The sequence below is a fragment of the Seriola aureovittata genome, chromosome 19 (assembly GCF_021018895.1).
Source record: "Seriola aureovittata isolate HTS-2021-v1 ecotype China chromosome 19, ASM2101889v1, whole genome shotgun sequence".
Lineage (NCBI taxonomy): Eukaryota > Metazoa > Chordata > Actinopteri > Carangiformes > Carangidae > Seriola > Seriola aureovittata.
The window spans coordinates 14,196,933-14,224,447 of NC_079382.1; the positions used below are offsets into that span (position 1 = coordinate 14,196,933).

Here is a 27,515-nt window from a genome sequence, read left to right on the forward strand (position 1 = left end):
GAGCACTTGACTCTGGTAAATGCAGACAATGGCCGATTGAAAACTAAATGAAAAAACAAACTTGTTACCCATCCTCTCTCCCTGCTCCCTCTCTCCCCCACTCCTCCCCTCCTCACTACCCCCTCCACCGCCCCTGCCACCCATTCCCTCCATCCACCGCCTGTCCTGAGCTGGAGTGAAATACTGGAAGAGCAACAAGCCTTTCCTGTCTGCTCTGGCATAACAGTATGTGACTTCTCCCTGACTTCCCAAGCTGCCCTCTGGCATGGTGGGGTAATTGTCAGTGGTGGCTGGTAGCCATTCTGCTTCGGCAGAGTGGAGAAGGACAAGGCTGTCCCTCAGCCGCTCTGTCTAGCTGAGCTCTGTGGCCTTGTCTCACCTCCTGATGGAGGATATATACTGGCACATGAGTGGAAAGTTCACATGCAGGACATGGGCACTTTGGCTTTAAAGTGACTTCAGGAAAACTGTGTTTGAACATGTCTATCTACAGCCAAAGACGCCATGTCTCTAACCAGGAAGGTTAATAGAGTGATTTTGTGAGTTAGTTTTAACTGGTATAACCGCCCTGTCCCGCCAGAGGCCTACCGTGTACAGGACGACTCTATGATGCACGTCTGACTTGAAGAGTGCGGCTCCCACTAAACAATGGCCCATTGTTAGCCGACCATCCGCAAAACCACGCCACATTGGGTCAATATTAAGTCAAGTGTACTCTCCTCACAGACTTGGTCAGTTAGTGAGGACAATGGCGGCACTTTCACAGAGAGAACAGACACCGAAAGGACAGCGGTATGACCTGATTCAAACCAGAATAATTGCATAAGTACTCCAGTCAGTGTGTATGTGTGTGAGAGCCAGAGCAAGAAATAAGGTGCAAAAGGAGAGAAGGGACGGGGGGTGGGGGTGGGGGGATGGCGGTGGCGGTGTTGATAGCCTAACACCAAAGTATTTGTCAGAGTCCCAAATCAAAAGCAAAAAGGACAAGAATGGCCCAGACAATGGGGATCCCCTCATTACTGCATGGGGATGGTGAGAGAGTGAGAGGGGTGCCGGGACAGGCCCAGCGGGAGGTCTGCCCTGCTGCCTTCCAAAATCTCTGCCTAACCCTATGTGTTTGTGCCAGCCAACCAACAAAAAAAAAAAAAACACTCCCACCACCAAATACTAGACAGTCAGCTCCCCTGACCTAAAAACAACAACAGACCCCTACATTAGGCCGTTCCAAAACTCACATGCACAATACACTTCCCAGACCCCTACCCTCCCTTTGACCTGAGCCCCATGGCCACCATCAGTGATACAACTGGAGTACAGTGCAGTGGACTCTGTGAAGTCCCCCCATATGTTAGACGTCAATGGGGCTTTATAACAGAATGAGAGTCCAGATGCCACACTGTCAAAGGCTTTAAACATATCCATGTTGTCATGTAAATCTGAAACCGTGTCCAGAATCACTCCCTGTTTTCTACCACGTCCATTTTTTATTTCCACTATTTTATTTGAGTGCTTGATTATTTTTTTTAATGTATGCCCTTTTTAGGTCACGATTTAGTGCCCTCAAAAATTCCTACAACTTAAAGAAAAGTTTTAGTTTAATATCCAGATGAAGCAAAACTAAAACCGCCCCAAATATCCAATTACTAGGTTGTCTCTCAGCTTTCAACAGATTCTCATGGTCTTCTTCAGTGGATGGAGTTTGCTCCGTTGTCAGTGAGATGAATATGCTTGCATACGGGTTCAACAGCTGTTATAATTTTACCCATGGGACTTTTGTTTTCATCATAACAGCTACAGACAGTTGTATGTCAGAACGCATCTCCAGGACAACAAAGCAGACCCACTCTGATGATGAACACTCTGTGAGATCAAATGAAAGCTCTGGGAAAAAGTTGGTAGGCGGACCTTGGGTTTGGAGACCACAGCACTGGCCTTGATTATAAAGGACTGGTATTTGTGTTTCGGCTCATGTATTACTCAAAATACTGACCTGGAATATTACCTTTCTTTTGAAAATGTAGCGTTTGGTTTTCCTAATTAATAATTTGGTTAAAGCAAAGAATGTTATTAATTTGATTTTAATATTGGCAAAAACACACATTATTGTTGCTGCTATTTTTTCAATAAAGGAAAAAAATCCCAGCAGCTGTTACCTGTAAATTGAATGGGAAAAATAACATAATTTTCTCTCTCCTATGTTAGCCATTGCTAAAGTCAAAGAGAGAAGCAGACAGGAAGGGCTTGATGCTCTGGGAGAACTGGACAGACAGTCCTCACATCCTCACATCCTCTCACCCTGACATTTGGCTAAAATCACTGTGACACATCAGGCAGTCGTTAGGTCAGTGGTGTGGTCTTGATGAACAATCTTTAAGTTTTTTGGACACCACTCACATGACAAAAACTGATTAATAAGGGATAATCCAAATCATGATTATAAGTACACTGATTCCATACATATTTGAATTATGTTAAGAACCGTGCACCGGTTTCTTTATAACTAAGATTAAATTAAGAGATAAGATTTTAAACACATCTAAACAATATTGTATTTTGTAGGAGGTAATTTCTCAGTATGACAACAGGGGATTGTATTGATGAGTATTATTGTATTATGACCAAGTCTGTACAATATCTCTGTTACCTTATCAGCTGATTCGCCACCTTTCTTTTCAGCTGTGGTAATGTCGGGGGCTTTATCTTTCTGAAGTTGACTCTTGACATCTTTTGAGTCTAGTCTTGGAGGAGATGGGCTCAGGTAGATGCTGTTACTGTACTTCTTCAGGGTATGTTGCAGCTGGGCCAGCTGCTGTAGGACATGTCTCTGCTGAGCATCTTTCCTCAGGGAACCACACTGAACGAGGTGATCATAGTGTCCAATAGTTTCAGCAAAGGTAGAAACAGCTGCTGGAGACTCAGAGGAGCAGGATGATGAAGATGAACTGCATGTCCTCCAACTAGTGTAACCTTGAAGTATTTCAAAAGACATCTGTGTTAATCCGCTTTTTTTTTTAACATCCTGATTCCATTAAATACAATCAAACCGTGATTGGAAAGAGTGTGTAATCCAGGGGCTACTGGTGATGCCAGGTGTCAAAGTTAGCAAACCTGTATTACCTAAAACACGCTGTAACATCCTAAATCTCACACAGCCAAACCACCATTAAATACAACATGACGGGAAGACACTTACTTTTTCCCGTGAAATTGAATGTCAGACGGCAAATCTTCTTTGAGGTCAGCGCTGTATCTTTGAATAAAAACTTAATTGAGCATCTGACAGCTACAGGCACCGTGCAAGCCGCCATGATGCTTCAAAACGCCAAAGCTTTATTGAGATTCACGGACACATACAAGCACAAGCATGGAGGGGATTTAAATGTGAGATGTCCTGAATGCATGTTATCGAATATAATTTCTTTACATTTAAATTCATAACTGTGGAACAAAGGAAAAAAATGTTGCAAAGTCTTTGACCAATATAGATCCTTCTTTTTGTTTTGTTTTGTTTGTTTGTTTGTTTGTTTTTACCACAACATGATATTATTGTTTTATTTCCATTATTTCGCTTGTCGCTGTCAAAGAAAAGTCAATTTAATAATTATTTCAAAATTTCAGCATCAAATCCTACACATTTCAATTGTTTTGAACGCAGGATCACTTGTTATTTTCGCATTTTAGCAGCAATTATTGAACTCTGTGAACCGTGACTGGTCCAGATTATACCGATAAAATTTATACATTTGTGCCTATGGTTTAATAAACGAATCACGCCAATGTGCTTGCTGGCGGGTTGTAAACAAACCGAGCAGCAGGTGTCCGGGTAGCGTCAGCTGAGCCTCAGCTGATCGGAAGTCTTTAATCCCGCGACAGTGACAGACAGACCAATACCGGAACTTAGGTGATTTACCTTCAACATAAAAGTTACAATTACACTTTTAGGTGTGTGAAAGACAAAGTCATGTGGAAATGTCTACTTATAACTATACAGTATAATTTAACACAGACGTTCATCTAAATCAGTGCACTGTTCCCACAACACGTTTTACTACGCGGACACAATATTCTCCAAATGTTTTATTTTGGAGGTTTGCAGCGGAATGTACACATTTGTATTCTGGCTAACTTAACATTATCCCTAGCTGCTAGAAGGACAGGGGAGAAATGGCTGATACCATAGCTGATACAAGAAGGCTCTTCACTAAGCCTCAGAACTTAAATGACGCTTATGGACCCCCGAGTAATTTTCTAGAGATTGATGTGAGCAACCCTGAGACCGTCGGGGTTGGCAGGGGCAGATACACCACGTATGAAGTCAGACTGAAGGTGAGCCTACAGTAACAAGTGCTAATGACGTTAGCTAGCAAGCTAGCTACCTGAGCTAGCGACCATTTTTCCTTTGCTCAAAGAAAGTTATGACTTCCTGACACCAGGATGGCCACAGACAAAAAGAGGCGCATATTATCACACAGTCGACATGTAAATGTGTGAATGACGGGCTAAGAAGAGAGGTTACTGATGAAACGAGTTAGCTAACGCTAGCTAGCAGGCTACTGACACTCGTTAAAATGAACAGTGATTAGCTACCTGACATCAAACTAACGAGTTAACGTGACTGACATTTGCGTTGAGCCGAAGTCATTTGTCTAGATAGTAGTTAATAGGTCAAGGTGCTTTTGACAGCAATGTTAACAAGTACAGTACAGCACCTACTAATATTTGCTTAAACGTTAACAGGCAGTTTGCTATCGCTCTGCTAGAGGAGGGAATTTGTTTACATTAGCCTCAAGTGTTTTTCCATAGTGTCGTGACAGAGCAGTTAACACAAGAGTCATCTCTACTAATAAGATGGAGTTATATAACCGGTATAGCAAGCTGATGAAATGATTATGAAATAACCCCTCAGAAACGTTTACGTCTTCTTGAATGGTTCAGAGTTAAACTCTAGCCACACCCCATTTTCTGACTGGAAAGAATAGATAACAGCATTGTTCACACTTAATGACCAACTTCACTTGAAAGTAGGCCCGTGTGACCAAATGCTCAGCTCTCTGCTTCATCTACACATCATACTAATGCTACATTAGTGGGGGATGTCTGTTTGTTGTAGTTTGTCGTTTTCCTGGTTTCACTGATGAATCATCAAGTTAATTCATACAAAGCAGAATACTCTATTATCAGGTTAAAAGGGGAACATAGCTCAGCAAGTCAGCTTCTCTGGAACTGTAGACAGGATGCTCCGTGATCCTCTCCTGCCTGGCCCACCCGCCCCACACAGCGCATTTCCTTCCTCCTACTCGTCTGAGGAACTTGCAGGGGAGAACAAATGCTTTTCTTCTTAGAGAAGTTTCTGCCTTCCATTGGTTAAGTAGTTGGTAGTTGGCCAAAAATGTAAATACTTGAGAAATATGATATAGATTATTGGTTCTACTGTCCAGAAATGTAGCACAATTGAGCAATCAGTGAGGAGCGTAATGGTTGGATAAACACAGTTGTTGCAAAACACAGATCCTGTATCACTTGTGTATCATGTGCTTTTTCTCTGTCTCACTCACACAAACACACACACACACACACACTCTCACACACACACACACACACACACACACACACACACACAAACACAACATCAAGTCATTTTAGACCACTTTTAACCAGCACCAGTTGAATTAACACATAGAAGAAAATGATCACGCTAAATTGTTGACAAACACTGCCACTCCAATCTCCACTCGAGGTCCACTTATTTCGACCATATCACATGGTCTTCATCAGAAGATGGAGTTTGCTCAGTTGACATTGAACTGTAGATGTTTCAGACCTTCCATTTCAGGCTCCACCAAGTGAAGCCAATGTGAGTGGGAAGTCCTAGAGTAGCTCAGAGCAATAGAGAGTCTGAACATCTGCAGTTCAATCACCATGTTGCTGCTGATGAAGACCGTGTGATATGGTAGAAAGCTCCAGAATAGAACCTTGGACTGAGAATTTTTTTCAGCTGCTGTTTCTAATTTCAAGAAAGAGTTTTCAAACTAAACTTAGACATTATTTAAATACTTACACTACATTGCAATGAAGAAAACCATTAGCCGACACAGGTAAAGTTTGTGCTATTCTATTTAAAATTACATTATTTTCAGAACTCTTTATTTTTATTTCATTTATTGTTCAGCATGTCTGTCACCACATACAATTTTGCATTAATTCAGCCATTCCAGCAATCTATTGTTTGCATCTTTAATGTGCAGGCTGCACTAAGAGTCTGAAATTGTCAGGCAGTCACTAGGCTCATCTGATTACCTCATCTCTTATCTCTAAATTGTCATTTCAGTTGACTGACACCCCTGTAGTTAGTGGCCTTGAGTATTTAGATTGGATAGCAGCCCTCAAGTATTTATAGTTTCCCCTTACCTTAAAGAAATGGGTTGAGAGAAGAGAAGCCGTCTCCAGGCATTAGTGTTGAATATAAGGCTACTGTACTTGATTAGCGTGTAATAATTAGCATATGCGTGTAATCAGCATTATTGTGCACCTCATAGCCCTGTGTGACCCTGCTTTGCATAAGACCACAGAAGAAGCGGCGCATCCCTCACTTCTCAACAAACGTGGTGTCAACTTTGCTTTGCTTCTCTCCTTCTCCTTTCTTCAGCTTTCTTTAGAAGCATTTTACTCCATCTCCAGCATGTTAAGAGCGTTAGCCACAATGCCTAGGCCTGGAATGCATAGCATTTGTGTTAGTCTTTTTGTTTTCATCGTGCTCAAGATATTCAGAAATACTTTAATTTTATTATCTGATTTTGCTATACAGTTTCTGTTCATAACTCTTCGCTGTCCCCTGTTCTCACTGCTGTTCCGCTATCCATCCGAAATCGAGAGAGCCCTCGTGGCCGCACTGAGACAGTCTCCCTAATCCCCTCATTGAGAGAAGAGAAGAATGAAACAGGCCAGGGTGTGGGGGAGCTGGAGTGTTTATTCCCCAACCTTACCCGCACACCCCCCACCCATGGGAGGGCAGAAAGCCACCCCCTCACCAGCCTTCATCCCATTGCCCACTTATCCCATTTCACTCCCAGCTGTGTGCAGTCAGTTGCCTTGTTCATAGTGTAGTTACCATAGTCCCTGTGATGACTAAATGTGGTTTGCATATAATGTAAACACCAGATCAGGGTAGAATTCTTCCTATGATATTGCAAAGTTTCCCACGAGTCTCTTTAAATTAATGTCAGATTATGCATTTGACTTGTGACTCACTGGTAGCGTCTGAATTTTTATGATGAAGCAAATTGTACAAGTATTGGCTTATCATGTGGGAAGCCAACAGTTTGCTGTGTGGCACAGTCGTATCACATTACAGTCACATGTGGACAGCCAGACTTGCATTTGGTGTTTAAAATCAGTGGGATCAATCCACTTCTTTCAGTCAGGTTTTGAAGAGGTGGAAGCTAAGTTCAAACTGAAAGGAGGCGGATATCTCATTTTGCCTGAGCGGACTTGTAATGTCCAGGGTCGTGTTGAAACAATGGATTTCTGTTCTCAATCTAAATCCCTTCGTCTTAAGTGTAGTTTCTGAAATTGAAATTGAAAAAACTTTTTTTTTTTTTTCCTGCGTCTACACATGTTTTTCATGCTTTTCATGTTCCTAATGGTTCCAAAAGTTATTCAGCAGGGTCCATCACCTAAATGGTTTTTTGGTTGTTACTGGTTTGAGAGAAACCCCTCAGGCGGCAGTGTACGCGTTTGGATCCTCAGTAAACATGGGATTGGAGTTGGGGTGTGTATGTGTGTGTGTGTGAATGGGGGGGGGGGGGGGGGGGGGGGGGGGGGGGTGTTGGGTATTATCAAAATTTCTTGTCTTTAGTTGGTTCCCATCTCATCCAGAGAGCACATTCAGCGGAGCGAACTTTGGGATCTCACTTTGTTTATGGATAGGAGTACATAAAAGGCCTCTTATAGCTCTGTCTCTCACTCTCACTCAGTCTTCTACCCCTCCTCTTCTCTACTCCCATAGCTTCTCCCTCTCTCTTTCTTTCTCTTTTCCATTTGGGCATTGGGGCGGGGGCCTTTGGTCATTAATAAAATGGGGAGAGATGGGGAGTGGGTGTGTGTGTGGGGGGGCGCTTGTCAGGCACAGTCAAGTGTAATCCAAAGTCTACAGCATCCTCTTCGACAACTATTTTAATGGAAATAGGGAACATATTGTATCAAGGCTACCATATCCTACTTGAAATGACAGTATCAAAAGTGGGAGTTGATACTATGGCAACAAAGCAGCTTTTTGCCAGCTAGGCGAGTCTAGGCTGTCAGGCCACAGCGGCCGGCAAGCACGGGAACGAGTGAGAGAGTACATGGAGAGGCGAGAGCAAAAGACCCATAGCCTTAACGCTTTTGTGCCTTGTCTTTTTTTCCCCATTTTAGAATATGATGCAATGAGATGGTATTATGTTGCCATTTTTAATGCTATTATTCTGAAAGGAGAGTATATGGGAGGGGTAAGAAGGGGGCATGGGGGAGGTTTAGGATGCACACTCTCAAACTTGACTTAATCCATCCTGCTAAAAGCTAATGCATGGTGGCCTTGAACTATTCTCTCAGGAGATGAGTGATCTTTGTCCCCTCTCTCCCTCTTTCTCTGTCTCGCTGTTTTTAAGGGTTCTGCCTCTTTTCAACCCATTTTCAATGAGCCTAAGGTATTGTGTCCCACACATTATGAATCACATGCTCTTCCTATAGAGCGTAAATTGCATCTTGTACACTCGAAATGGAAAGTGAAGCTAGGAGGTCTACTATGAAAGAGGTACATCTAGCTTTATGCTCCTTTGTTAAAAGATGCAACATTTTCTCTTTTCATGCCTGCTTTTAATATAACCATTAGTTATATTAAGCTTATTTGGCTTTTCTAAATTTTTGGATTTCATTTTTGCCCCTCTGTAACTTTACTGTCTTTCTTCTCCCTCTTATATTGTTATTCTGTCCCTATCAAAGTGAGCAGGGCAAAGTGTGCCTTTTTAGACAATTAATGAAATGCTAAGACCCGGCTGGGTCTGGGCTGGTCCCATGTCCCAATCACTGCAAGGGCCAGTAAGTTGAGACAACCGGGCCTTAACCTCTAACCAGCCATGAAGAGAACAGAGGCCAGGGAAACCTGATCTTTGACTTGTAGAGCTCTCACGCACCGCCTCTTTGTGTGTGTGTGTGTGTGTGTGTGTGTGTGTGTGTGTGTGTGTGTGTGTGTGTGTGTGTGTGTGTGTGTGTGTGTGTGTGTGTGTGTGTGTGTGTGTGTGTGTGTGTGTGTGTGTGTGTGTGTATGTGTGTGTATATGTGCGTGTGTGTGTGTGAGAGAGAGAGAGAGTGAGTGAGACCTCTCACTTTTCAGTTCTGTCGTTTTCGTTCCTCCCCTTGTCCTACAAGGCCAATCTCTTAATCACAGGGTTTGAGAGGGAGAGATGATTGAAAGGCCAGGTGACTTTCTTTCCTTACATTCTCACTGCTAACCTCATTGTCTTGTGATGGTTCGACTATGTGTGTACAAACAAGCGTGAACGCTTTGGGCTATTATATTTACATTGTTAACTGTATGACACCTGTGCATGTATGCTTGGTGTACGTCAGTGTATGCTTGCGCGCGGTTAAGTGTTTTCTGTGTGCACATGATGGGATTAGAGTCACGGCGGTGGCAGATTACCTGTAACTGTGATCTGTTGTAGTGGGGATTAACTTTGCGGCGCTCCATGCTGTGAGGTAACATGACGCAGCAGGGACAGACCATGGTGAGAGGAGAGTGGAGTTAATGCTAGAGCACTGGGGCGATAAAGCTAAGATAATCCACTTCTCCTGTGACCTGAGAAAAGAGGCGGAGTGAGGGGCTCATTGACAGCTTCACCTGGAGAGAACTTTAAATAAGTGGGAGAGGGAAGGTTTCAGGGCTGGTGAGTCAAATTAAAACTTAGTGGGAAAGAGGGAGTGGCAGAGACTCAATGAGTTTACAGGCAGGGTAAGGAAGTACTCCTATTATTGTGTCATCTTAACCAGGCTTTTTCACCAGTCTTAAGGATTTAATCACAGCAAATGTGACCTTGTTGAAGAGAGCTGTGGTAATCGGCAAAATAACAAATTATTTTTTGCATGTCTAGAGCAAAGTGATTTCTGTCTGTGTTTTTCTTCTATGCAGGCATCACAATGGTCACAGAAAGACCTGGATAAAACATTTTATTTGTTTAAAAAAGAGCTTTAAGGCAAGGTTAAACTCAGGTCATGTTGTGAGAGGAAAGCAATGTTCATGTTAAAGCTAACACTGAAGTTGAGGCCTAATTATAAGAGTTTGAAAACCTTGATAGATTTTGAAATCAGATGGCATCATGCATCAGGAGAAATTTAAGGTAATTATCGGCGCTTAGCTCACAAACACACCAAACACAATAAAATGGAATAGAAAACAAGAAAATGACATCACAACAAAGGTGTTATTAAATTAGGATAGTAAAATTTTCTTTCCGGTACGAACATAACTTCCTCCACTGTAATGAAGGATACACACAAGAAAGGATGTAATTACAACCCTGAAATGGGCATACGTTAAAAACAGAAGCTCCACTGTGCAGCATTGATGCACAAACATGGAAGACTGTTAAGAAAGAAACTTTACCTGCGACATCATCACAAAAGTCGACGTCTAAAGTTTGGACAAATCAATCTGGGAAAGCCAATGTGGTCTGATGACAAGCCTCCACATGACTCTTCAGTGTAGACGCTGTTTGTGCAGTCAACGCTGCACAGTGGAGTGGTGCACCATCACTCCTGTGTCAGCTACACCTTCCTGCAGCTCCTTTGCAGTCATATAGGGCTTTTGCTTTGTCTTTCTGCCTAGCAGATATTCATTTTATTCGAAAGTTTTCTTGGTGTTCCACAGTTCCCCTCAACTGCCATTTCTTAATGACATTTTGAACAGTTACAAGCATATATACAGTCTAATATAATCCAGTACAATAGCTCCTCCACATATTCTACCATCATGAAAAGTATTAATTCTTATATGTATATTAATTACTGAGGTCACAGTGGTGGTACTGCATTATATTGAAATTTGTTTCTAATATTCTTCCACCTCATGTTTGTAAATCTAATGGGCAAACCATGAGAAACACATCTTAATATAAGAAGAATTCTGTGTGGAATCCATAATTTTGAAGACTGAGGAGGGGACAGAGCCGAAAGGGAAGAAAACAAATGCCCATATATTCCCCATTGAAACATGACAAGAGGAGTCTCAAGGGCAGAAAATCTGACTTATTATCACAGAGCAAGGGAAATAAAGAGGGAAAAAACTGAAAGGGAGAGACCATGAGAGCGAAAAGACCACTCCTGCTCTCCCTCCTCCTCAATTAGTCCTGCACAGACCAGATGAAGCTCCCAACCTCTCCAGTTTTTCTTTTCTTCCTTCATACCCCCTCTCCTTTCTTTTTTGTTCAGCCATTTACTCAGCCTTCTAGTTAACTCTCCATCCCCTTTACTGCACAGTCGCACAGTCACAGTCGTCTGCTCATCGATCAGTCTGCTGCTCCTACTGTATTCATGCTGCATCTACTTGCTCAATTGCTTTGCTCTTGTGATTCCTCCTCCTTCCATGAATTCTGACCTTCTCTGAATGTGGCCTGCCAATGAAATGCTCATTCACTCTCTCCTTGTTTGTACATTGTCATGGGATGGCCATGTTCTGCCAGGACTAGTGAAGAGGTTTGGCATTGTGCTGTAATGTGCTGTTTGCTTCAGTGTTCTCTGTCAATGTCGAAACATCTCCTCTTTTTAATATGAAATTCACTCTCAAGTGCTTGTCAACAGCAACTTGGAATTATGTGCACATCTGTGCATTGTCGTACACGAACACATCAAACAACACACAAAAAAAAAAAAAAAACTCAAAACATTCTCTGTGCAATAGACCTTGGTGAGCAAAACACAAGTGAACTTTTTTTTTTTTTTTTTTTGCCTGGAGGCCAGTTTCAATTTTTCTATTCAGTTTGGTTCAATTTGGTTTCAATTTTTTTTCCCTCCTTTTTATTATTTTAATAAAGTCAGAGTAGATACCACAAGGATAAAGCTGTAACCAATGCAATAATAATTTTCTGCTGTTATTATTAGTGGCACAGGAAGTACAAGCTGTGAGTTTGTTTGTAGTTTTAAAATCATAGTTTGGGACATCTTTAAACATGTTTCTGGTCAACAGTACAATCACAGGGGGTACTAACCCATAGGTAACCATGGCAACAATAGTGGTACATTGCCTATTAACATTAATGATGGTTATACTATTTACGAAACAAACTTATGCCAAGGTGTTCCAGTGTACCTGAAATAATGAAGTCAGGTCTGTGATACAAAGGGAAGTAGGGCTGCACTTAGATTATTTTCATTATGGATTTATCTGTTGATTATTTTCTCAGTGGGATATATAATGTAGAATGCCCATCACAGTGTCCTAAAGCCTGAGGTAATGTCTTCATTCAAAAACCAAAACATATTCAGTTAACTTAATAATAATCTTCACAGCTGAGAAGCTTGGTATTTTTGCTGAATATTAAAAGGATAAATGTTTGCCGGTTCATTTTCTGTTGATGGATTAATCAATTTGTTGTTCCACCTTTGAAGGGAAGCATCCATTAGTTTATTATACTGGCACACCTTATTTTTTATTACTACTATAAAACAGCCATCATGCATGAAGAAAAAATGTAATGTGTGGCAAGAAAACCCTACCTCTATAAATACATTTGAAATATAGAGCTGAAACGATTAGTCATGGAACAACAAAAATGAATTATCAACTATTTTGGTAACGGATTAAGTAATCGTTTTACAAACAAACATGTCAACAGTTATTTCCTTTCAGTTTCTCAAATCTGAGCTTTTGATGCCAAGATGCCACCTTAGGCTTTGGGAAATTGTGACACTATTCTCTCATATTTTAAAGAGTAAACACTCATTTAATTGAAAAAACTGATAGCCATATTAATCAATAATAATCATAATACACCACGCAAAGAAAAGTGTGTACACAACAATTTAATGTAAATCAATGCAACTCCTACTAGTGACAGCTGTAACAGTTTGCCACCTGTGTGCGTGTGTCTGTGTGTGTGTCTCCGCAGACCAACCTGCCCATCTTCAAGCTGAAGGAGTCTAGTGTTCGGAGGCGGTACAGCGACTTTGAGTGGCTCAGAGCGGAGCTGGAGAGGGAGAGCAAGGTGAGCCATTGAGGTGAACTCAGACACAAAGCCTCTTGAGTACTTGGCTTATCAAATCAGCATACAACATTGGCCGCCAATGTATTTGTATGAAGGAGAAAGTTGTTCAAAGATCTTCTGAACCTTTGCCGCCTGTAAAGGAAGATTTCATGTATATGCTGTCTGTGTTTTTGTCCCGCTATTGATGCAGCCTATAAACTGTGTTTTTTAGCCGCACAGATGGCATATAAAAAAATGCTTTGATCCGATCACATTGTACAGGCTCACTTAAGGATTTTTTTACTGTTTATGTCTTAATTGTAAGTACTAAAACTCTCTTTAATAAATTATATATGTGTGTCCAACTGCTGCTCTATGATTGTTATCACAGGTGGTCGTCCCCCCTCTCCCAGGAAAAGCTCTTATCCGGCAGCTTCCGTTTCGAGGGGATGATGGGATATTTGATGACTCTTTCATTGAGGAGCGGAGACAGGGTCTGGAGCAGTTTCTCAACAAGTAAGCCTTCCCACATCTTCCGTCTTTCTCCGTTCCTCCACTAGTTTGCCATGAGGTTAAAACAATTTATTCTTTACAATTTTTTCCTTTTGTAGTCGCAGTCGTTTGCAGCTTCTGCCTCAGCGAGGTGTTATTTTAACTCTCACGAACAATGAAACACTTTGTGCAATAAGTAGATTCAACTTTTTCACTTCTCTTCATATTGTTAACAAACTGAACCCGCAGAGACAGGCAGGTCTTTTTCTCACTATCCTCCTTAATTCTCTTTTATAATTACCTCGCAAAGGACAAGAATAACCAAAGAGGACTCGAGTGTGCACCCCACAACATAATTTTTCCCACATTTGTTTTATTGTTGATGTGTAATTTATGATAATTGCAGCTCAAATTACAGCGCGTGGTTCCATGGGCTGGTGTGTGCACCTCTGCTTATTTTTGATCCAGCATGTCCTCATTTTCAGCTGCGGAACAATAAAAGTTACAGTGTGATTGTAATTATTTGCTTTGATTGCAGACTTGGCCATTATCTTTGTTTCATGTGCAAATGCATCAATGTTTCCTGTTGGAATATTAAGTGTGGAAAGACAGTTGAGAAAATTAAAATCCATAAATATGTTTTTTTTTTTTTTTTTTTAAAGAAGATGAGAATGTGTTGGCAATTAAGAGTTTTTCCCCTCTTGCTTCCAATGAATGAAAACTGCTGTTGATCATATCATTGTTCAGACTTAATGCGGGCCGATGGGGCTGGCAGCATTGTTTAATCTGTGATTGAGAGCATTGTGAAGAAGAAATCTTTTGGAATGGTAAACATGATTGTCACTGTCAAACAAGTGAGAAGAAGAAGAGATAACCGTCAGTTTTTTATTTTTCAAACATAATTCATACTTAAGGTGGAAAAAAAAAAACAAAGGAAGGGCATACATACTCACTTCATAAAGAAAGAAAGGCCTTGAAATTTTAGCATTCTTCTGCTGCACCTTGTCCTCAATGTCAATATTTCCCAAACCTATTAAACAGGGTATGTTTGGGGCAATCTTGATCTTTCCAGTGATTTGCCTAGGTATTTGATCAGTCAGTGCTTCCCCTCCAGGGCAGCTTAATTTGTTTGAAATATTTCCCTTTTTAGGTTATGCATGCATACGCACAATGTCATCATCTTGATCTGTTCTGAGAAATGTACTGTAAGAAAAACGAAATGTTTTAGGGTCTCAGGTGCACGGGCTCATTCTCATTAAGCTCATTTGCGTCATCTAAAGGGACATTAAGGGAAGCTTGATGTCACAGTGACTTTTACAGAGGAAAACAGTCAGAAACTTAAAGTATTTCCTTGATGTAGTGATAACACACAGCTGTAATGAAGGTGACAGTACAGATTAATTTCAGGGAATTGTACCAGGGTATAAATGGATATGATGTTGGGGGAAAAAAATGAACTTGCCCCACCTGCCCCTCCAAACTGTGATTTGTGGAGTTTCATTTCGAAAAGGTTGGAAGTTGAAGATCTCACAGAAAAGCTGTAGTGTGTCTTTATTCTTGGTTGATGGGTCTGTTCCCTTTTATGAGCTTTAATTGACACTTGAGAGGTAATAAAATCATTACTTCTTTTATTGCAAAGTACAAAATCTTGTGACCACACACTCACATCCATAAACCCATGTCTGTACAAGTTGTATGCAATGTACAGTAATTGTGTCCTGAATGCTGCCTAGTTGTCCCTGTGCTGCAAGTCAAAATGTCAATAAACCTATTCAGTAGTGATACAATAACCCAAACTTTCATGCAGGCAGAGTTTTTACATTATTACTATTAACAAAATGTTTTAATTGGCATATTGATCATTGATTATTCTGTCAATTTTGCAGAGATTGTCATTGTAGCCTTGTGGTTAGGATGAATACATGTACCTGTCCTGGAGACATTTTTTTGTATGTCATCCCCTCTCTGTCAGCCCACATTTCCTGTCTATAGCTGTGTCCCAAATCTGTACCACACTAATTCCAAGCAGGATTTGAATTTTTAGTGCTTTCACACTGGACAAATGCTGAAAAAAAACATCTTTGTTTATGCCAGAGACTGTAGCAAGATGACGGAAAATGAGAGGAGAGATAGAGAATGGCATGCAGCAAAGGACGTAGGGGATGCTGCGATTCATTGTCAGGGACTTAAACCCCTAGAGGAGCAGGATGCAACATAACCTTGTTGATGGACTAAAAGGAAATGGAGAAAATAAAAAGTAATTTGTGCATGTAGGTTTAACAGCTCCAGGAAACAACAAACAAACAAACCACTAAATCTTGGGGAAAACATTAATTGGCAGTGACATTTTAAGTCACAGTTAGATTAACATCTAACAGTGCTGAATGTTGATTTCTTGTATAGCAGCAAAAACTATACTATGAAGATTGGTATACAGTACTGTTTACACTTTAGTGTTCAGTAAGGAATTGGGACACAGGGTATATCCATACTGTCAGTGACTGAATGTAAAGCAATAATGCCCCCAAAAATGTTTAAGGAGATGAGGATAAGAGTATCATTGTGCAGTTTTTGTGTATTTGTAGTTCCTGTAGGATTGAAACACTGGAAGATGTTTGAGATGGTTGTTGAATTGTTCAGCCTTTAGTTAAGAAATGAGTGAAATGAAATGGAATATCTTACCTAAAACCTGTAGCATGTCATTTTTTGTTTTTACTGCTTTCCATTCTCCAGTGTTTCAATGCACATACAAATGATTCCTAATCTTGTCTTTTTTTTTTTTCTTTTTCTTTTTTTGGTCTTGATACAATTTGGTCCTTTATGCTAAATCTTTCTCAGACTTCTTACCTTAAGTGAGTCCAGTGTTCCGGTCAGTCTTTTTCTGTGTTGTCCGTCCCTGTGTGTCCTTGTGTCTATAGGTACAATCATGTCATCAAGCCTCGCCTTTTGAAAAGTTACTCAACCTTCAAACCTGCCTTTTTTGCTCTTGTGCGTTTCAGAGTGGCCGGTCACCCCCTAGCCCAGAACGAACGATGCCTGCACATGTTTCTACAGGATGAGTCTGTGGACAAGAGCTACACCCCTTCCAAAGTCAGACAAGCCTGAAAAGAAAAGATGGCTCTGCTTGGCCTGGTCCGGCTCGACCCTGCTCAGCCCAGCTTGGCTCGACAACCCAAAGCTCTCTTCACTGCTCCAGGTTTCACTCAGACAATAAACATTTCAATGACAACTTCTCCTCCTCGCGCCCCCCCCCACCCCCCACCCCCCCCAAAAAAATCGTTCACTGCCTCTTTTAGTTTAATTAGTGACCCTGATCGGTGTTCGTTTTCACCTTCTAATTGGAGTCAAGAATGTTCGACACATAACTGTGGTTCAAAGTAATTTATAGTAATTTCTCTTTATGTCTGGAAATGCCACTAACATGGATATATTATGTATTTATCATTTAGCTATGTCTGAATATATTCATTTCTATAGTAACATTGAATGAGCGTTCTATGTATGCAGAGCTCTTGTAAGACCCACAGCATTTCCACTCATATATATCTAATACTGGCATGTTGCTCACCGTAACTAGCAACTAAACAGACACACACACACACACACACACACACACACACTTGATGGGCCTTGACTTTCAAATCACACTTAGTTGATCCTCTCTTCAAAAGGAAGCACGTGTGTGTATATCAACCAGCACCTGCCCAATTATCACAATGATTTTCTAGCAAGAAAGAAGTAATTTACACAGAGGGAACTGCAGTATTTCTACAGGCTATATGCATTTTGAGATTTGTATACTGCTGTGCCATTTTTGTTTATTTTGAAGATTTTCCAATAAAATAGGTGAAATGTCTCCACGCATAAGTACATTTGTTGATTTAGACTGTTGACCTATACCTAACATGCCACACTGGACAGCCAAGTTCATTCTGCAACTGCCACAGCCATTACAGGTATTCTAACTTTGTTATGACATTTATTTTTCAATAAATACATAATCTACCATCTCAATTACAAAGAGGATTTAGGCCTATGGCTGATTAGAGAGTTTATTAAAACTGTCCTGAGCTTTGATTTAGAAATAGGTTGGACTACTTGTAAAGGAAAACTGGTAACACTTGATAATACAAGTACAAAACATGCTTAAATAATTCATAACTAATGCATGACGTATGATGATTTAATGCCTATGAAAGCTTTTATTTGGCAGGTCTTTGGCCTTGTTGTTTAAAGCTGGAACATATGTGTCTGTTATAATTTTTTTTTTTTTTAACTCATATGCCACCATATGTAAACATGATAAAAACAATGACAGCTGGGTCATGCGGCAGCATGCTGATGCTTACATCTGACTACCAGTTTGATAAAAAAAAAAACTGCTTCATATTTTCTATGAGAACAGGTGCTGCTCTGCTTTCAGAGAACACATGGAGCTGACTTTTTTTAATGTAACTGGATAACAGCTCATTTATAAATTAATGCGTCAACTAACGGTAAATGAATGGTCATTACTTGATTATCCATTAAGCATTAAACTCTTCTTAATTCACAACACATCATGCATCAAATTACAAGTTATACATAAGTTATTAATTACTTAAGCATGTGTTTTATACCCTTATTATAAAGTGTCACTGGGAAATCTTTTGAAATTGTACTTATCAATGACAACAAAATTACATCTGAGAAGAGTAACACTATAATTTGCAATAATGTGAATTACAAACATGCTTTGTAACTGCAGCTGGTAGTTTTATATCTAGGTTATATGAAAACAGTTGAATCCAGTGTATTTTATTCTCTTGGTTACAACTCTAAATAGTTATAACTGTAAGTATTTACAGTAGAATAAAAACATCACAGGTCACAAAAAAAAAAAAACATTCCCAAGTGCTGAATTTTCTTTTATCCATTGTTAGTGTCTAACTTCACAAAGTCGACCTAAACATTTTAATGCTGCGCCTCAAACAGGACACACCAACACAAACAGGACAGTAACCACTTAAATACAAACACCGTCTTCAGATGAATGTAGTTTTACAGTCAGGAGGCAATGCAAGCATATTCCTTCAAAGCCTTTCGCCCCCAGAGCCCCCAACCCCCCCTCCTCCCCTAATTTCACATAGAGTTGCCGCCTCCTCATCGTTGCCTCCGTGCGTTTGGTTTCAGCACCGGATCGAAGGACAGCGACTCGCATCCCCTATTACGCATGCGCCATCCTTTTTTGGTTTCCTCCATTGGGATTGAACACAGCAATAAAAGATTTAATTGGTCTTCAAGCTCATTGGTCTCACAGACACTCGAAAAACTTCTTAATATATAACATTTCTTTGTCAGACACACTTGGCAGGAGCTCTCCAGAGTCTTTAGGCGGTATTTAAACACGGTGGGCTCTTTGCCCACGCCACAGGTTGCACTTTTCAGTATCATACAGGCAATTCTATAATGGAAATTACAGGCTAGTCCTTAACTAGAGATACTGTTAACAGGCTACTTGGTGAATTCCGGCTGTGTTGCAGTCTTTGTTTCATCGGAGCCTAGGCCTAAACGGGCTATTTTATAATAGCCCAAAAGATTTTTTTGCTCAGCAAAAATTCAACCCATGCTTACACCTGCTATGATTTGACATCCTGCCGACTGCTGGGTGGGTCTGTGGGCCTACAGCTCAAGTCTTTTCCATGCGCGCTGGACAGATGGCGAGAACTTCATATATCGCTGGACTTGTACATGTCGGAGAGGAGCCTGGTGATGGGCACGTTTCCGATGGTCTTCTTGAAGAACACCTCCTCTATGGTCGACGGGCTGACGGAGCGGAGCGCCGGCAGGAGCAGGAGCAGCTTACCGAAGCGACAGGGCTGAGTCGGGTACCTGAAACACATCACCGAGGGTCAGAAACAGCCTGTACTGTGCGTGGACTGTCTGACGCAGCCGCTCCAATTAACGCACACCTGTGACAAAACTGCTGCCAATTAAAAAAAAAAAAAAAACGCACTTCGACTGTTGCACCTGTGCAAAATTACAGTGGCTTATTGCCTCATTAACTTCATAATGAATGTGGCTGAAGGAGACGGTGCAAAACGTGCTCAAAGCAACGCTGGGTCGAATCTCACCTGGTGTGTATGTAGCTGTTGAGAGTGAGCTGTGCTTCGTCCTGTAGTGCGGCGATGGCGCTGGCGTTGCGGAAACTCCTTAACTCAGTGCTGCCATGTGTAGGAACTGTAAGACAGGGGCGAGGGGTTAAAAGGTGCTGCTGTAATACATAAATAATAGCACACTGTTGATGAGTTGAGTAGAAATGATGCTTTCCATTGGGAGCCTTTGTCAAGTTTAATGACAGCGCTGTAAAATACCCAGAGAGATGGCAGTACTCACCAGCTTTGAATGTCACAATACATTTTAAACAGGCGAACTCTGTGGCATCGAGGCGCATCTGTCTGAATCGGGTGACCACCTCTTGAAGTGCTTGAATCTCAGACAAGATCTTATTCATCCGCTGGGACTCTGTGTTTTCAGTGTTCATTCCTACAAGTAAAACATGGAGTAAACATGGAGAAATTGTCAATATGCGGGTTAACACACAATAACACATTCACACCTGTAGGGCTCACGAGGCCTGGAGTGACCTGTAGCCATTCGCAGAGGTACAGTGCCTACCAGAAACGGCTAGAAGAGTAGTGGAGTCCACAGGTATGGCCCACTGCGCGATGCCCAGAACAAACAATTCCCTCCAAGCGTCCTCCAGCAGAATCAGCTGTAAAAGAGGAAGCGTTTCAGTGTTAAACTCTCACTATAAAGCTTAAAGAAGCAATGAGCCCCTTTAAATCGCATGAAGTGCCAGTACAACAGTAACTCGTGCGTAAAACGTGATGGTGAAAGTCCCAGCTTACAACATCATCTGACATCAAATCTAAACGGAAATTTATACGTCGATTCCTGACAATTTTGTTTTCTTGAGTGCTGATCGCGGCCAAATAAAGGCCCTGCAGGACAGACCGTGAGCTCCTTATTTAAAACTGTTAAACCCCCTCCCTCAGCCCATCACTCTAAAGTGTACCTGATCAGATAAAGGGAGCGTGGAGAATGCGGGGACACTTTTGGCCCACTTGATGCTCATGAACAGGAGGCGCGCCGCCGACTCACACACAGACTCAGTCGCCACCTCGTACAGATACATGGGGGTACCGCTGACTTCATGGGGATACTGGAGGAAGAGAAAGATTATAATTGTCATCACATCATCACCATCATCATCATTATCACCATCATCATCATACAACAGCTTGTGTTATAATTGTGTTATAATAAATCTCAATTCAGAGAGCTGCGCACAACAAAGGTCAAATTCCAAGCCCCGGCACCTGGTTTTATAATTATTAGTGTTGCTTGTGGTGGATTTACAGTGAGAAATCTAATTGGCGGATTTGTGGCTCTTACAGGCTGCTAAATCTGGACAAGAATTCCAACTTCTAACCCTTGCGAAAAAAAACTGTAATCCTATAATAACATTTGGGAAGGGTATAATACAAATATCCATGGAATACCATAAACTACTAAGAACGTGTATATTCTGATAATTCTAGATTTTAAAAATGACATTAAATGTTATAAATAGCGAGTAAACCCATAATATACAGACTGATCAGTGATTTCTGTTGACTTAGAGGTGGACAACTACTTATACGTCAAGTAGAACTTACAGCTATTAAATCCAGGGAGATAAGAAAAGAAAAATCATAAAAAATAATTGTATAATAATAAGACACCCCGAAGTATGAGCTACCTTCGGTGTGGGCTGCGCCAGACCGACGATGGCCTGTCTCTCTGGCGTGGTGGCTACCGTGCTCATCTCCAGGTTGTGAGGCTCCAGTTGCGTGACCGTGGTGAAGAAGGGAGGGCCGGGCAGAGAGGATCCCGGGAAATGGGTCGACGATCCGTTCACCTCTTTGTGGCCCCGGAAATATAGGGCGACCTGTTTGCGGATGGTGGACGTCCGGGGCCCCCTCTCGTGCTGAACGGCTGTGAAACGAACCGGCAGAGGAACACAGAGTGAGGGGGGAAAGATCTCTACAGGGAGTAATGGCTTGTTTACCTAATTTCTTTATGGCATTTTTCGAAAAGGATTGTCATTATCCTAACTGCTCCTAAAAAAAATAATCAAATGTTGTTTGTGTAGAGGAAAAAATAATTGGCTTTAATGAGCTGTAATCTATCAGCACAGTACCACAGCACCAGTATAAATAATATCCCCTTTAAAACAAGTAAAGACCCGGTAATTATCAACTTCCTTTGAGCCTTGATTAAAAGCCTTAATACACTTTGCCCACCCCCCGTCCAAACGCCACTGCATGGTGTGTCTATGGCCAAAGTGATAATTCAATTATGTCCATTTACCGTCTTTATTCATGTTCACTTCCAGACACTTCTTCAATCGGCACGCTCGGCACTGGTTCCTGTGAGTTTTGTCTACGGGGCAACCACCCTTTACAAGAGAAAGAGAGAGCGGGAGAAAAGAGAGGGGGTTACAGCTGAATTTCTCTCTGCTTGAACGACAGAATCCTATGTGCTATTATCTTCCCGGGAGGCCAATCTCCAGGTGAGAGATCGTGCTATTATCTTGTAGTTATCGACCTACTCCCCCCGCGGCTCCAGCGCGGCCAAATCCCGGAGGATAAGTACTCCATCCCGCCCTCTGCTGCCTAAATCCTCGCCTTCGAGTCATCACATTAGATTGGATTACACCTGATACATCACAGCAGCGAGGTGTTTAGCCCCAGCACTTAATGACCCAGGCATGACACAATTAGGCTCATCAAGAGAGACTTAACACAGCGCGCAGAAGAGTAAAGCAAACACAAATCTGCGCGTAAAGTTCCAGTTCCCGTGCGTAAAACCTAATAGTCAGTGATGGTGTTTGGATGAATAAAACCAGTGCATAAAAATCTCCCTGGAGATAAATGCATTGCTGGTTGCCTAGATATCATTTGGTCAGTGTAAGAAATCACATAGAGGCATATCAGTATGACTGGGTACTGAACGCTTGCTCGGTTTAATTTTTAATGCTCCTCTCTTGAGTTCCCTGTGATTGCTTTTACGTCCAACCTGATCCATTCTCCACAGAAAATGATCAAATATAGACCCCCTTATGGCCATTACACCTCTGCTACAACCAATTTAGGCCAATGTAAAAAAAGAAAAGAAAGGAAGATAAATAACTGAATATATAAGACTTGTATAAATTGTAGGGAGGCCTCACCTGAGAGCCAGATTTACAGACGTAGGTCCTGTTTCTGCGGATGCTCCTCTTGAAGAATCCCGAGCAGCCGTCACAGGCGTAAACACCGTAGTGCTTCCCTGAGCTGCGGTCGCCGCACACTTTGCATGGGATGTCCAGAATCCGACCTGGAAAAAGCCCAAATTTCAATTAAATGCCACGTTCATTCAATTATTAAGCAATGGAATCAAATATAAAGGAATAAATTATCATGGCAAACTGTGATGAATACTGAAAATGTGGATACATTCCAGGAAAAGTTTTCAAAGTTGACACAAAACTTGAGAAAATCTTGCTCATTCATAGTTTTGCAGTTTAGTTCTGCCGTTCATTTGAAGCGAGTTTCGCAGCTGGTGGAATATATATATATATATATATATATATATATATATGTACACAGTATACAGTTGGCCTATATTCAAAAAATGAACTTGTTTTTACACCCCGGGGAGCTATGGACCAACCGTCCTACAAATGACTTGTTTATGTCCGACAACCCCACAAAACACACACACACACACACTGGACAGCGCCCCGCGCCTCGTCCGACCATGGGAATTTACAGCGCACATTTCAAGAATAAAGTCCGGTGGGAAGCGTCATATCTGAGCTCTCTAAGACAATAGCCTCAGGGCGCACAATGGAGACATTAGGGGAAAGTGTTAACTTAATGATTTTCCCCTATTGAACCTCGTCTGACTGCCTGGATCTCGACAAGCTGCCAACTCCCCTTCATAATGGGACTCGACAGCTGCTTTATCCCGCAGGTCTATAGGCCCCAGGATTAGGGAGTGACACTGCACCATGAGAATAATGCGCACCAACTCGTTTCACCAACTCAAATGAAGTGTATGTAAATCGACCCCGGTGTAGATGAAAAAATGTGATTTTTTTTTTTGGTGAAGATTTTGTATTCAAATCTATGAAAAAGAAGTATATTTGTATGCATATGAGGGAGTCTTTTTTTATTCTGGAGGGAAAAGCCGTCTATGTAATTACACTGACGTTTTGCCACCTGCTCATTGATTCATCAGTGACCCGTCAAAAAGGGTAGCATGGGAATAACCACTCAGCAGCAAAAACAATGACTTCAGGAGAGAGTTACAGAGCTTCAATTGGCAGATTATTAAGAATCAGAAGGCCATGTTGGCTATTTAAGTGTAGGCCACAGCCGTGTAATTGCTCTAAGATAGGGAGAGACAACTCTGTATGTAGCATTTATGTCGGTTTAGAGTTTCTTTATAAGCGAGAGTAGGCCTGCTGAGAGTCAACTTCCATTTACAAGAATTTACCATTTTAAACCTGCTTCATAATAAGAAATATCCTCATTAGTAGTCATCTATAGGCCAGGTTAATACTCTATATATTTTTTTTAGATGTAATAGAAATCATGACTGTACAGTTTGGAGTCACTTATTGAGTAGATTATATAAAACAAACCAAAGTTGTGCACTTCAGGCTCATTTGCGCACTTCCAAAATAAAAGTTCCACGCGTAATTAAATCATAGGAGAACGAAACAACGCAGAAGTTCAGCGAGAGAAGCTCAGACAAATATAAAACAGTGTTTGCAAGAGAGTCCGTTAGATAAAAATGACGCACGATTATTGTTGTGTAGGAGGGGTGGCGGTGGGGTGGTGGAAATGTATTTAACTTCCCGCTGCGGGGGTCCAATTCGTCTCCATTGTGTGCAGTAATTGCTTGAAGATATATGGCATATTCTATTAACGTAATCACCATCAAGGCGAGAAGCTGCTAAAAGAACTGGAAATTAAGTTTCACTGAGAGAAGGACATGTTTCTACTGACCACCCATAATGTGGGCAGCTATGAACTTGAATGACAGTATAACTGTGATGTTGTGCTGTGAGTTGTTTTACTGTAATTTAATCATGTTGGTTATCTACAGAAATCTGAATACATCGGAATACTCGAGGGCAAAACAACGGCTAAGAGAGGTAGAGCACCTTGACGTGAATCTCACATGTTTGGATGTGGTTACTGAAAGAAACACACAGGCTAATGCAAAAGAAAATTTCCTGTCTTTTGAAACAAAACAAAAAGGCTACTTTGGGCCTATATTATAAGTCTAATTTCACTTGAATTCATTATGAGGCCTAGCAGAGGGCTAATTGCAAAAGTTAAGAATAAAAGAAACCCATTGCAAATGTAACCTAACCTATAAAGTACAAGAGATTCTTCAATATCACAAGGAGATCTTCAAAAATGCAATTTAAAAACACTGAATAAACCCGCCATGATGATTAAATAAATTAGATATTTTACAGTAGTGTAGAAACGCGCGCATGCAGACACAATCACGCCTTTAAACAGTAAGATAAGTGAGTTGACTAACAGCTCCGTAACAGAAGAAGAATCTCTTGTAGATATCTTCAAACCAAATTCAAAGTGAATATCCTTCGGTTTATTGCTTAATTATTCTTTTAAAGATATTATTGAAAATGAAATTACGGGCAACAAGTGGCATCAAATGGAGCTGTTGATGAGGAATATTCAGAGCGTTATTTCCTGCCTCTAAAATGTGTGATCTGCTTTACGAAAAAATATATTTCTTAAAAAAATAAAATAAAAGTTCTTCTAATCAGCTTGAATCCGCTTTAATTATAGACACAAGTTTACGCAGCCACCTGTGTGTGTGTGTGTGTGTGTGTGTGCGTGTGTGTGTGTGTGTGTGTGTGTGTGTGTGTGTGTGTGTGTGTGTGTGTGTGTGTGTGTATGTGTGTGTGTGTGTCTGTGTCTATGTCTATGTCTATGTCTATGCGTGTGTGTGTGTGTGTGTGTGTGTGTGTTTGTGTGTGTCTATGCGTGTGTGTGCGCTGGGAGGAAGAAACGGACGACAGCTATTCCCCATGGATCACTACTCACATTTTTTTGGAAGGCCATGAGGAACGAAATGACTTCATTAATGTACAGGAGCCTTGATGACATGAGAGATGTCAAGTAGTTTGGTGCAGTCCATGTACAGCGGCTTTATGTTGTTAAGTTTTAATTAATTAATTTATTTATTTTTAACACTCAATGTCAGAGAAAGGCCTTTTCCACAGCTCTTATTCTAACACACCGGAGGCTACTCAGTATTCTCCAGGAGCGTCAGGGGGAAGAGAAAAGCGACACTTACTTGATTTGACGTTCAGAATATCCAAACAGCCACTTGTTGAGCCGGCGGGTTTGCTCATCATGGATGCTCGACTTTCTAATAAAGTTCAGAATGAAAAATGTCCTCTTCCTCCTTCTTATTCTTTTTGATAAAAAAAAAAAACCCCAACAACAAACAATCAAATTGGTGAAACCGCAGCACTTTCCTTGAATTCTTCACCAGCAGCGACGAGATCAGCAAGTCAAGGTCCTGAGTTGCTCAACTTGATACAGAGTAGATCTCCGATCGACGACACCCTAAAAAAATCTTAAGACACTCGATGATACATTGTATCGGACAGTCTTTGGCTCCGACGTGCAGAAAGAAGCGGACTGCAGCCCCAGGGCAGAGACCGGTTAGCGGCGATAGCAGCCCTCCAGCTCGGGGTGCAGCAGCCGGTGCATAAAGTTAAGAGTTAGAGAAACGCTGCCTGGAGCGCATCCGACGGTGCCAAAGCGGTGATGAAAAAGGGGGAGAAAAAAAAATCAATTTCGGATATTCTGACAGATGAAAGCTTGTTAAAACCAGGACACGATGTGACTTTGTGGTGCGAGTCCCCCAAATAAGCCTTGGTATTATTTATGAGAAGTGTCAGGGGGAGGCTGGAGGGTGGAGATCTCCACTTCCTTCATCCACTTGGCTTTCTAAACCAAACTCCAGCCTGACGTCACTGGCGTGTGTGTGTGTGTGTGTGTGTGTGTGTGTGTGTGTGTGTGTGTGTGTGTGTGTGTGTGTGTGTGACCGATCGTGTGAATGTGTTTGCAAGTGATGTGAAGTGCCTTGCTCATGGATCCTGAGGCAGGGCAAACAAAAAAACACGTGTTGCATAAGCTCCTACAAGCTTTCTGCGATATTTAAATGTGCTTTAGCTGCAGGTTTATTTATCTGAGTTTGGCTCAGATGTGAAGCAGTGTCGTGCTCGTCATTTCCTACATGTACACCAGCACAGAAACAATTGTCTGTTAACATGCAGTCCTTGAGATTGAAGGATAGGGGGGGGTACAGGAGTGCAAGTTTTCTAAATGTACACACTAATAATGAATTGGTTATATTATCACAGATTAATAAATACTATACTAAATACTGATTGCATCAAAATAATGAAACTTATTATAATATTGGAGTAATGTGGCTTTATTAACTCTTTTTTGTAAGAGGCAAAAAAAATAAGTTTCTCTTTCTTTCATTTGAAAGTGGTTTTGAGCTTCATTGATCACTGTGTTTTTCAACCTGTTGCAGGCGGTTCAAGCTGTTGTTTTTGGCTTGTTTGGCGGTGTCAGTTAAAAAGGATTTGCCATCGATCGATTATTGGGGTCAATCTGAATTTAGAGCTCGTTAGTTTGACAGTAATATATATATACAGTAAAAGACAAGGTTTTA

The 27,515-nt window shown here is 41.3% G+C and overlaps 3 protein-coding genes across 4 annotated transcripts in view; 1 reads left to right on the plus strand and 2 right to left on the minus strand.

Moving 5' to 3' along the window:
- afg1lb (AFG1 like ATPase b) overlaps window positions 1-3,700 on the minus strand; it is a 28,024-nt gene extending 24,324 nt beyond the window's left edge. Inside the window, exons 1-2 of one of the 2 annotated variants that reach the window (XM_056363399.1) lie at window positions 3,194-3,700; window positions 2,645-2,967 (exon numbers count right to left, since the gene is read on the minus strand). In XM_056363399.1, the coding sequence (XP_056219374.1) occupies window positions 2,645-2,967; window positions 3,194-3,308 (438 nt within the window). In that variant the 5' untranslated portion in view covers window positions 3,309-3,700. The remainder of the gene's footprint in view (window positions 1-2,644; window positions 2,968-3,193) is intronic. The other variant, XM_056363400.1, reaches the window with a different exon arrangement.
- A 433-nt stretch (window positions 3,701-4,133) lies between these two features.
- Window positions 4,134-17,562, plus strand: snx3 (sorting nexin 3). Its single transcript, XM_056363323.1, has 4 exons — window positions 4,134-4,326; window positions 13,140-13,235; window positions 13,606-13,730; window positions 16,706-17,562. Exons 1-4 carry the CDS (start codon window positions 4,165-4,167, stop codon window positions 16,809-16,811), a joined length of 489 nt encoding a protein of 162 aa, XP_056219298.1. The 5' UTR covers window positions 4,134-4,164; the 3' UTR covers window positions 16,812-17,562.
- A 135-nt stretch (window positions 17,563-17,697) lies between these two features.
- Window positions 17,698-26,806, minus strand: nr2e1 (nuclear receptor subfamily 2, group E, member 1). The gene is made up of 9 exons (XM_056363321.1): window positions 26,118-26,806; window positions 22,963-23,108; window positions 22,101-22,188; window positions 21,490-21,725; window positions 20,764-20,910; window positions 20,364-20,460; window positions 20,082-20,231; window positions 19,820-19,925; window positions 17,698-19,577 (listed from the first exon to the last, which is right to left on the minus strand). The coding sequence occupies exons 1-9, from the start codon at window positions 26,176-26,178 to the stop codon at window positions 19,415-19,417; spliced, it is 1,194 nt and encodes a 397-aa protein (XP_056219296.1). The 5' UTR covers window positions 26,179-26,806; the 3' UTR covers window positions 17,698-19,414.
- Window positions 26,807-27,515: the final 709 nt, after the last annotated feature.

Coding starts and splice junctions, on each gene's coding strand:
- nr2e1 (XM_056363321.1), bottom strand. CDS start 26,178: ATGATGAGCAAACCCGCCGGCTCAACAAGTGGCTGTTTGGATATTCTG. Junction 23,109..26,117: donor TATTCTGAACGTCAAATCAA/GTAAGTGTCGCT, acceptor GGCTTTTTCCAG/GTCGGATTCTGGACATCCCA. Junction 21,726..22,100: donor AGTGAACATGAATAAAGACG/GTAAATGGACAT, acceptor TTCGTTTCACAG/CCGTTCAGCACGAGAGGGGG.
- snx3 (XM_056363323.1), top strand. CDS start 4,165: ATGGCTGATACCATAGCTGATACAAGAAGGCTCTTCACTAAGCCTCAG. Junction 4,327..13,139: donor CGTATGAAGTCAGACTGAAG/GTGAGCCTACAG, acceptor GTGTCTCCGCAG/ACCAACCTGCCCATCTTCAA. Junction 13,236..13,605: donor AGCTGGAGAGGGAGAGCAAG/GTGAGCCATTGA, acceptor TTGTTATCACAG/GTGGTCGTCCCCCCTCTCCC.